The sequence below is a fragment of the Oreochromis aureus genome, linkage group 15 (assembly GCF_013358895.1).
Source record: "Oreochromis aureus strain Israel breed Guangdong linkage group 15, ZZ_aureus, whole genome shotgun sequence".
Taxonomy (NCBI): Eukaryota; Metazoa; Chordata; class Actinopteri; order Cichliformes; family Cichlidae; genus Oreochromis; species Oreochromis aureus.
Window position 1 is genome coordinate 545,436 of NC_052956.1, and position 11,483 is coordinate 556,918.

The window sequence follows — 11,483 nt, forward strand, 5'->3', positions numbered from 1 at the left end:
GAGTGGATGTACTAAAGGCAAAGACAGGAAAGTTCAGCTTACAGAATCCAGACGTGTACAAAAGCTTCCTGTTACATAATGAAGACTTCAGGAAATTAAACAGCATCCAAATAAGTGAAGGTCTGATTTGTTAAAGACGAGGTATGGATGGTAGCTCGAGCTGGCAGAGGACAGAGCCAACTTTCCCTCCTACCCTTCCTCTCCTTTTTCCGTCCATCTGTGCATTTGGGATATGATCAAGTGTGGAAAACTGGGGTTTCTTTGCAGTGGGATGTTGTGGATGATTTGTCCCTCTTCCGGATTCTTGGCTCAGAATTTGGGAGCTTCTGTTTTCTGGGGTGTGTTGTGTGGTTGGGGTTAGTGTTCAGGAGTATAACTGGTTGTTTAACTTGTTCCTGCTTTAGGCCTCTGTGTTGAGAGAGTGTGTGGAGGCATGTTTTTGTGGTGTCTCCATGTTGAACCGCCTGAAGAAACTAGGTCTGGGAAAAATCAGATAAGAAAATGTAAGTGCAAATGTTCATTTACATGCAACTGAAATGTCTTAATCTGTGGTGAACTCACCGGACGCATTTCCCGACTGTGTGGCAGTCGTTCCATTAGATCCTCCTCCTCCTCCTCCTCCTCCTCCTCCTCTTCCATCAACATACTGTGATGGAGCAGGACCAAAGAGTTAGGACAACAAGGACATAATAGAGTGATGTAGGAATGAGTCCTGGAACCAGGAAGTGAGCTGGCATTTTTGCACTCTGGAAATTTTTAACATTTTATCTTGCGCCATAAAAACACGTAAGAAAAATCGCGTGGTCCTTACCGGGTTCCCAAATGATTGAAACAACGTGAAACGAACAACACCCCGTCTTTATTTATTTAACAAAACGAAACCAAAGTCCAGACAGAAGGAGCGTGTGAGAGAAACCGAGTCCAGCTGGTGGATGGACGGCCTCACACTCGTCCCTAGAAGACTTTGGTCTAAGAGGAGCTCGTGATTGACTCGGCCAGGTCATGTGGATACATCCGAATCATCAGCCCTCCACCTCTGGCAGGTGGTATGAGGTGTCTGAATCTCTTCCTGTGCGTTATGGCTCCACGTTAGTCCCACACTGTTTCAGTCGTGTTGTTTTTGTTGATGTAAATTTGCAAACTTGAGCAGTGCTGCCCTAACAAACCCTTCTTATTCAGTCATGAACGTGCTGATGGAAACCTGCAGAGTCTGAGATGTTTCTCTGCGCAGTGCACAGTCTGATGTTGGGGTGAACTTGCTTGTGAATAGTCTTTCTAATTGTTTCAGAATGGTTTTATAAGTTGAATATTTAGAGCGCGGTCTTATAAAATTCAGTTTCCTTGCAGCATACAGAGATATTCATATTCTCTGCTGAGCTGATGAGCAGCTTATCAGGAGGTTTGCAAGATTTTGGAATTCACCGTCGACACTCACAAAGATTACTGGCCACAGCGTAGCAACAAAACAGTTTTCCCCTCGCAGACGTCTGTGGCTGTCACAGCGAATCAGTGGTCGTGGTGGTATTACGGTTGCTTGACCTTTCATGGCAAATTTGGGTGGTTTAAAATGAAGTGCTAATTTGGTTATTTTGCCCTTTTGTGTCTCATTGCCTCTGCACTTCTGCTGACAGCCGGCCCTCCAACACATCAGCCCATATCCACGGTTTAATGTGTTTGTCTAAGCTCACTGCAGCATACTGAGATTGTTTTTTGAAACATCTTAATCCAATCAGGGTTTTGCAGGTAACTCTCACGAACATGTGAAAAGCCTTAATAATCTTAATCTCTTCCTGACAATGCACAACAGCGGTCAGTCTTAATCCTCGGAGACAGCGCTGTGATATTGAAAACAAAAGGTCAGCGCTTCCCTGCGTCACTTTAAAGAGCTGTTTCACTTTTTTAATGGAGGCAGTGCACGTCTGTTTCCCTTTCATCTGAACTAAAATAAGTCTTTCTCCTTTTTTTGGTTGTTGTTTTGTTCCCTGCGTTTGTCTCTGCCAGTTTGCATTTGTCACGTTTTTGTCTTGAATTTCTCAGTAAAAAACTAGAGAACGCCGCGTGGAGTCCTTGAAGTTTTTATATTTGAATGAACATCAACATTTGCATTTAATCATTTAAGTAACATCCTGCAAATGCAATGAACAGAGGAGCAAATGTTACAGTTGAAAGTAATCATTCATATTCTGGATTTTGGTATGAGTTTGTTTTTGTCTTGTATCTTTATTTCAGCGCTCCACATATGCAGTAAAAGTCTTGTTGTAGAAATTTCAGATAAAAACAAAAATGATTTCTGTCACATAATCGATTATTTGCATCTGTCCCACACAGCCTGGCTCTAATGAGGCCAGTATCACTGTCTCACTGTCTCTGCCTTCCTTTTGATTCTTGATAATTAGCCAGTTATGGCTCATAATTGGAAACTAATGAACTGCAGCAGGTACTGCGTGCTGCAGTTAGATACTGAAGTTGGTTTCTACTGATGGGAGAGAGAGAAAACAAAGAGCCAGTTCATACCGCTGCTCCGCTCACGTCATAGGCGTTGCTGCTGCTCCTGCAAACGACAAGAAGGTAAAGTGGAGGTCATTAAGCCGTATGATGGCATGCTACTGTAGATTTGCTCCTTATCCACACAGAGAGCAAACAAAGGAGCAGAGTCCTATTTACATGCCAGTGTGCCATTTTGTTTTATGGCTGAAAACTCTGTCCATGTGTCATCGTTTTTTTCTCTCTGTGGCTCTCCTTCTACCTTTTTATTAAACATCTCGACCACGACTTATAAGTCCATAGATTTACCAGTCCCATTGTTCACAGCTGTGTGCTCGCTCTCACAGCCTAGCCCCAAATCTGATTTAGGGTTCATTCACTTCAGTCTTATTCCTATAGTGCATTTTCACAACGGCCGCTGCCTCAAAACTCGGTTAGAGTTTTAAGGAAAAAGCAGAAGCAGACATTTTTGAAAGAGGGCTGCCTGGACCACGAGAGCTAAAGCTAAGTTCAGCTGAGGAGAGGATACATTCCTCATTTAGCTGCTTGATTCGGGCCAAACTCATGAGAAACTTTGATAAGAATAAAATTAATTGGAAATTTAGCTTCTCTGGAAAAACTCCAAAATCACTCGGACTGGTTTCAGATTGCTTTGAGAAAAATTGTCTTTCATAGTTTGCTTACACTCGCATTCTTCCTAGTAGCCAGCAGGTGGCGACTACTCTGTCTACAGAACAATGGCGCTTAACCTCTTGAGGTTGAAGAGAAGTTCACAAGTAGTTCATTTTATAAATTATGATCAGTTTTAGAGTCAGAAAAGACAAAAACCATGAAAAACTATACCAGTGGCTAACAATGTGTCAGTGAAAAGCTGTTAGCAGATCCAGATCCAGACTTTTCTCGTCATGTCCAGTTTCAAAGAAAGCGATGGCAAAAATCCATAACAGTGCAGATGTCCCATCTTTTATATACAGTCTATGGAAATGTAAGACTTGAGGCCAGATTTGGACTTGCTGGTACAAATTTGTGAAAACTTTAATGTACTTTGGTAAAACTGGAGTCTGGATTCAGCTCGTCCTGTCTCGAGTTTTGGGACTGAACTCGCAAAGACATCTGACTGGACTCGAGGAGTTGAGATTTTCTCCTGACGTGCCTCGATGGGTTTCTAAAAAGCAGCTTGTCTAAGATCATGCACTGATCTGATCATCTATCGTTCTAAAATTTCCACATGTATCAGTCCTGTGAGGATGTGAGACCATATGTACACAACTCAGTCAATAAACAATAAATTATACTGGCGCCATATTGTTGCCATGCTTTATATAAACAACCACTCATCCTGATGCTCCTGTTCATGTCCAACTCCACTAAATGAAAAAGCAGGTGATACGAGTGTTGTTTCGCCGTGCAGTTCGTCACTTTCACCGGTATGTTTGGCATGTAAACCACAATGATGGGCGTTTAAGCACATGCACACACTAATGTGTGTAAAACTCTCACCAGGCCTGCACACACACACACACACACACACACACCTCATCGAGGTCATTAGGGTAGTGAAGCTTTATGAGCCCAGCCCATTTGGTGCAGCTGCCAGACCACAGAGTGATTTCTGTCTTCCTCTTTCAACGGGCAACACCCTTCATCAGAAACCAGCTATCGGGTCTGACAAGCTTTGGGAGAGTGATGAATGGTGAGCAAAGTCTACAGACAAATGAACTGAGAGCCAACTAAAACCAGACCGTGTTGGTCAGGTCCCCAGACACTGCTCCTGGCTCCTTTAATTCCCAGCATATTCCAAGCCATTTAACCAGGTAAACAACAGGAAAAGAGACAAAAGCATCCAAATGGATATCCCATTTCATCGGCACACATTGCTCACCTGTTACACTTGGCGCAAAGAGCCACAAGAGTGATGCTGAGGACGAGGAAGGCAACAAGGGAGATGACGCCCACCTCTGGAGAAAACCAATCCAGTACACCGACCGTCCCAACCGGAGCCATTCTTGAAGTGTCCTATAAAGAAATAAAAACACAACAACATTAAAGGAGCTGTGAAGTAAAGTTCATGTGCACACAGTGGATCGCAGCTATGTGAAACTCCTGTGAAAGAACCATAACTATACCCTGTAAGGCAAAATAAAACTAAAATCAAGGGCTCACAGCTTACGTTGTGTGCTGCTTGGCTCTGTACTGTCACTAGCTGCTCGCAGTCATTCAACTGCCTCTGCTTTATGTGGCTCAAAGCATTCAAACAAGTTAGGGAGGGACCAGTTATCCAGTCTGTTATGAAGGAGGTGCTCGTACAAGCCCATAAACAACCTATTGTCTCGTTCATTGTCTCTGAATAACATTTGCGTCTGTCATGCCTACGGATTCCAGAAAAGCTGGAATGCGCATTTTATCAGAAAACTCCTGTCTGACTTATTTAAAAGAGAAAATAGATGAATCCAACAGGAAGCTGTAGTGTACAAACGATAATAAACAAAAGCAGCTGTTTCCTAGAAAACACAGCAGGTGGTCACAGGCCAGCAGCTGCTTCAACCTCTAATCTTTACGCACTTTAACTATACAGTCATCTTCAAGCTATGGCAATACAGTGTTTTGTGTTTTTTAACTCAGGACCACCGCAGGCACAAGAAACGTGTTCTTCATATGTGCTGTATTTTTATATGTCGGTAACATGGCTCTTTTCTGGGGATGTGCATATGTGGAAAGATGCCAGCACAGAACCATCGTGACGGGGTCAAGGCATGAGGAGGTGGTGGTGGTTTGGGTGAGGGGGTTGCAAAGTGGCTTGCAGAGCAACTGTAGAGTAGATATAGCAGATAAGCAGCATATTTCCTATATGAGATTTTCAGCAAAGATGTTAGCAGTGGTGCGATGATGTGTGTGATCAGACTTTTTATATAATCCTGTCGACTCTGGGGTTTCAGAGGATATACTGTAAACAGCCACAAAAAGACACACATGATAGTTTCTCCATGTTTCTCACTGTGCCGGCAGCTGATTGGCCCTGGCAAATGAAATTATTCCCACAAGGGTGTATTAGATAAAAAAAGGATCTTTGTTCTAATGCAGAGCACTGTTTGGACCTGGATGCAGACTGAAGGGATTATTGTGCTTATGTGGGCGGCAGTCTCAGCTGTGCTCGTGGAATTAGAAAGATTAATTTGAATAGGGTTAAGACTTAGTCATGAAACTAAGGGATCATACAGAAGAGTGACTGCTGGAGCAGTTATCAGGGCCAGCTGAATGGTTGGGCACTAAATATGTTTCATTTTGAAACACAAACACACACACACACACACACACACACACACACACACACACACACACACACACACAGGATATGCCACCTTTATGAAAGTTTGACATAAACAAGTATTCAGAGAATTGCAGTGATGTTCCCCCGCACATGCACAACACCCACACGTCCTCGCCTCACCACCCCGACTCGCATATCTTTGTGAGGAATGACACGAACACCAAGCAATGCGCCCACGCCCATTACCTGTTTAACAGCCCCATCCTGTCACGATGGCCTCCCGGAGCCCCGCTCAACAGGCAGTCTGCACCTCTCAGCTATTTTCCTTTTACTGATATTCACATGAGATATGCTCAGCAACACAAAGGGAAATCAAGAGCCACTCTTCCACAGCACTTCAGCTATTTGGACCATAGCCACAAATGCAGCAAACAAATAACTCCTCTTTGCTTCCATTTGAAGAAATAATAAGTGTAGAAGATCACTCATTATTATTGAATTTCTGCATACAGAGCTTATTAACAGGCTGCTGGGACACATATTTGGGTTATGTATTTCAAATGACGTATACTTAATTGCTTTCGTCCTGAGACTTCCAGCAGAAAGATCGAACAAGTTCAGAATCGTTTGGGAAAAAGGTCCAATTGTGCCCAAGAGCTACAAAATCTGCCCAGTAGCACTTTTAAAGGATGCAGTGTGATGTTTGTCATGTGGAGCATGTTTGCTGTGCACAGGAAACGTGAAAAGACATAAAGACCCATCCAAAGGAGAAATCAGCACCGAGTCTTTATGGATCTGCTTTGGGACAGAGATCAATCAGCTAACCTATCACAGACAAGTCTACATGCTAGACAGCCAGTGCACTCACAATCAAATGAATACAGGTAAGGAATCAAATATTGTTCACTGCTGCTAAACATAGACTTTCAACCTTAAAAGTAACCCAACTAGAGGAAACCACCGTACCAGCCAGGGTCCAGCACATAACCCTGTTTAAAACCGCAACTTTTCATTCATACGATCCTTTTCTAAGAAGTCAAACAACCACATATAAAGTGGTGACTCATTCAACCTGATAGCTGACCTTTGTTACCTTTGGACAAAGTCAAATCGACTCCCTCCCTCCTCTTTGAGATAAGCTGACAGTAATGAGGGCGGCATGAATTTTCTAATTAAACTGGAGTAGAAGAGCCTCACAAAATGTTGAACTATTCCTTTAAAAGGAGCCTGACTCTGGCTCCCATTCTGGGCCGTCTCGTAAACTCTCACAGGGGGAAACTTTCTTCACATAATAGATACAAAAGGTGTGGCCGCAGCCTTAAAGTGCTCGACATGCAGTCGGCCTAGCGGAACAAAGAATGGCCGAAACCTCAGATACAATAACCTGGTTTCCTCAATGGGAACGAACAGGGTCGACAAGATATAGTGTTTACCTTCCATTATAGTGCCTATAAACACACGTCACTCACAGCCCGTTCCACACAACCTCCAAAGTTTATCATGTTTCTGGTCTCTCACGTGAATTTCAGACGAGGACAAAAGCGCATCGAGTTGATCTTCTCTGGACGTGATCTACAGTATAAATGTTTGTTGTTCTCGATACGTTTCCAACAGCATCCAGAGACTATTTTAGGTTATCGTGCTACTGGATTACTCTGAGCCTCTGTGATCAGTATCATGGGAGGGTGACTCACTGTGGAAAACTTTACTCAGCTGTAGTTAGCAAATTATGGCAACTATTTCTTTCATGAATCAGCAGTTAAACCTTCAGATATACCAGACCGGAAGAAGTTTGAGAGTATTTTATTGTTCAAGTATTTCAGTGATAAGATACATTTTTTTATTTTTATGTTTTTATAGACAAAAGTAAATATATGGATTTTTAAACACATGACTTGGTTTTAATATTAAAATTATGATGATTTGCTCTTTGATTTTTCTTTGTTGCGCTCTCACTCGTCTTTACTCTGCAGTGCCTTGCTCATGTGCTTCATTGGGATCAGCGCCGTCAGGATGCAGCACACTAACAGGACGGGGAAGGATACGCACGCCCACCACAACTGCCACTCCCCAAATAACTCCACCACTGTATCCCTCCGCTGGGCGTAGTCCTGGAACAAAGCCTCCAGCTGGGACAAGGTGCACAGGGACAGAAGCATGTGGAAGATTTGGTGACCCTGGCCTGCAAAGTCACAGTGGCCTGGAAAGAAGCGCTCCGGGATGGGGCAAGAGAAGAAGACTGCAGACAAGAGGAAGCAGGCGATCTGGAGAGCGTGGAAGGGCAGCGAGGGCTCCTGTGACCAGGAGACAGTGAGCAGGCGGTGGGCTATGGGGCTGATATCCAGCACGTACGCTAAGCCGGTGGGGATCAGCTGGCAGACTTTACGCTGAGGCGGATATGGCCGCCTGTACCTAAACTTGGCATAACAGCAACCGGTGCAGGAGAGCCACCCAAAGAAGGCGGCGCCAGGCAGAAACATCACCCCGACGCATTCTCGCCACGCTGGCTCAGACGCGTAGAAATAGTGGCCGAGCGAACACCCGTACTGATACACGGCCACACCCACGTAGTCCAAGAAGAAGAAGAAGTAGTGTGCGCGTTCAGAGTGAGATTGCAGGAGATGAGCCGCCACACTGAGGTACAGATATGTGAGAGATGACACCAAGAAGAGGAGCAGAGGTAGCGAGGCCGTATCCAAGGTGTACCCCAGGGTGTCTACATTGGCCCACCAGCGGAGCAGCAGGACAGGACCGGCCAGCAAGTGGGTCCACACGTTCAGGGACTCATTATGTTTCTGGAAGAGGCTGAGAAGATAGCAGCGCCAGTCTTGCTGGACAGGACGGTATCCTGACAGGATGTAGGGTTCCCGGAACAGGCTGGGTACGTGGGAGGCAGTGACGGTGGGGCTGGGTGATGGTAAAGAGAAAGGGAGGAAGTCTGAGAGGTGAGGGAGACGACGCAGGTGCTTGGTGCTCAGTGTTATGGTGCTGAGCCGCTGCAAAACCTCAGTCGACATCTTGACGATGAAGAACCAGAGGACAGAGCACCCTGTGGGAGAGATTAGATTAATGCAGGCCTTAAAGCAGAGGACTCGACACGTTAAATTACACCTCACAGGAGCACGCGGTGTGCTTTGATGTCACATTCTGAATTTTTAGATGCACGAATCTGCGCTGTGGATCAGTGGCAGGAGGGTGGGGATAAATCTAAGATACAAAACAAAATATAAGATAAGATAAGACTTTATTGATCCCACGACGGGGACATTTTTGTGTTGAGGGGATCAAAAATCTCACAAAACCAGCCAAAAACATGCCAACAGAGACTGGGCTGGAAAACCCTGAAACCAAGCCGCTGCAGTTCACAGTGTTTCCACTGTTGGTCCAGGCTTGGACTCCTGTGACATTCCAATTAAGAGCTTTCAGTCGCCAAAAGAAAAACAGCCAACAGGAGATCTTTAATTATGTAAGCCAGACATTCTTCTCTTTTTGTGTCATGTGCACCGGAAAAGCAGCTATGCAGTCAAACCTGTAACCATGACCCACCTGTGGTGGGAGGAATGTTGTCACAAAGCAACCCGGCACCTCCACAGACAACACGCACACCCTCCCATCCAGAAGCTGGATGGGAGCAGGATCTCCTCCTAAAAGGGTGCGCCCCTCTCTGCTGGTGACATAACAGCTAAAATCTTCCTCTTTTCCCCTTGACCATGAACACCGGCACCCATTTAGAGCTTCCGAAGGGCCTTTTGACCTGAGCCGCTTTATGTTAGGAGCCCATTCAAGTTTGTCCAAGGTAACCCCGGCCGCACGTGCGCTTTTTTACGCATTAAAAAAAAGGGAAAGAGGGGTAACACGTTGGTTTCCCGTCTTTTATTTCAACATTAAAACGAAGAAGCTCCATGAGCCACACAGAAAAAATAGACCGCGTTTCTTCCATCATACATATATTTATATGACGACAGAAAAAAGAAACATACCTGCACCACAGGACACCCGTTGCCCGTCTCGACTCACGCGTCACTGCAAGAAGGTGGAATAAAAGGTGTGCAGCAGGGCTTCTTCTCATACAAACACAGGTGGGGAACTACCACATGCTGGTTTAACAAGATGTTTCCGACACTGCAGGGCGGAGGGAAAAGGCTTCAAACTACTGACCTGAGAGGCCGGAGAAATGGAGGGGTGGGCGGGGTCAAAGTGACCAGAAACGCCCTCAAATGCAGTCACCAACGCTTTGAGGGCTGTGACTGTTACTCTCCGGAGCTCAGTGTGTCCGCAGTGTTTGCATTCACCTTCTCATTAGAAGACCAGTTTATCGGCACACTTATTAAAACACGTGCGTAGCTTGTTGTTATTATTTTTATCTGGATTGTTTTTGTTTTTAATCATTAATTATTATTAAGTTGATAACAACTGTTTAAGCGACTGAAGGCACATCGTGGCCAAAGCCTTGTAATGGTGACACGATAGAGGTCAAAGTTAACGTATACATGCACGTATGTGTCTCCATCTACTGTTCTGCACTGCACACTGCACTAAGACGGTTTCCCTTTGGTGTGCACTCAGAGGTAATGAGAATGTGACAGTATCCTGGTAACCTGAGGTGATCACATGTCCCACTATATGTGGCCAACATATTTAACCAAAATCAGGTCTCATTTGCTGTTATTAGTTGACCTTATTATTTCATTTGTTCTGATTCATCCATCAGGACATATGAGATTTCCATTTAGATTTATTTAAGTGCCATGTTTCCCACCTTTGTAATGTCTATGATGGTTTATCCCTCACACCCAAACTCTAACCAGTGAGTGTAACAAGACCATAAGACCACTTATACATATATTATTGTATTTACTTGGTGAGGGAGTTGCACTCACATTAACTCTTTGTCCTACATGTGATCATGCTGAGTCGGTTATAGCAACATTTTCCACACCTGTGCCTCGGAGCACAGGTGTGAAGTTCCAGGGATTACAGTCAGTGCTGTGAAAAAGTATTTGCTCCATTCCTGATTTCTTCGGGTTTGCATTTTTGTCACATGTTTGAGATCATCAAACTAACATAGATGGCCAAAAACAGAATGCAGTTTATAAATGATAATTTCATTTATTAAGGAAAAACAAAATGCTATCCAAACCTGCCCTATATGAAACAGTAATCGCCCCACGTCAAGCCATCACCTAAAGAAAGTCATTAACACGCAAAGGTTAAAAAGTATTTTCTAAGGCTAAATCTAACTGGAGAAAACTATAAACAGTGGTGAACCAGCCTACCAAAGTTGCTCCAAGAGCATCAACGACTCATCCAGGAGGTCACAAAAGAACCAAAAAAAATATCTAAAGAGTTGCAGGCCTGACTCACCTCAATTTAGGTCAGAGGTCATTCAACAGCAAGAAAGAGACCGGGCAAAAACAGCATCTGTGGAAAGGAAGTATTTCAGTGTTATTGCTAACTTCTCCTAAGCTAATGTTGTGTTCAGCCTTTACAAAACAGATGAGCCATGCATGATTCCTAAACTCGTCCCCAAACACAGAAGCGTGTGGTGTATTTTCAGTGTGCAGAAAGTTTGAACATGAGCAGAAGCCCTCCTGAGACAAGTGACACGTCAACATTTGGTAACTTCCCCAGACAAAAGACACAAAACAGCCCGATGTGAGATGGAATTATAAACTCACTGAAAACCAAGCAATCAAAAAATAGGACAGAACAGGGAATCACGCCCACGTTT

General features: G+C 44.3%; 1 protein-coding gene across 2 annotated transcripts; it reads right to left on the reverse strand.

Moving 5' to 3' along the window:
• Positions 1-652: 652 nt before the first annotated feature.
• Positions 653-10,119, reverse strand: paqr8 (progestin and adipoQ receptor family member VIII). Of its 2 annotated transcripts, XR_005608441.1 has the most exons (3): positions 9,733-10,062; positions 4,367-4,500; positions 653-2,551 (listed from the first exon to the last, which is right to left on the reverse strand). XR_005608441.1 is itself a non-coding variant. In XM_031734168.2 (2 exons), the coding sequence occupies exon 2, from the start codon at positions 8,767-8,769 to the stop codon at positions 7,705-7,707; it is 1,065 nt and encodes a 354-aa protein (XP_031590028.1). In that variant the 5' UTR covers positions 8,770-8,801; positions 9,733-10,119; the 3' UTR covers positions 7,549-7,704. The 2 variants fall into 2 exon arrangements, 1 of the variants encoding a protein (XP_031590028.1); XM_031734168.2 differs by lacking the exons at positions 653-2,551; positions 4,367-4,500 and adding an exon at positions 7,549-8,801 and having other exon boundaries at positions 9,733-10,119.
• Positions 10,120-11,483: the final 1,364 nt, after the last annotated feature.

What these genes read in the sequence shown, in the direction of transcription:
- paqr8 (XM_031734168.2), bottom strand. Translation starts at nt 8,769, where the DNA reads ATGTCGACTGAGGTTTTGCAGCGGCTCAGCACCATAACACTGAGCACC.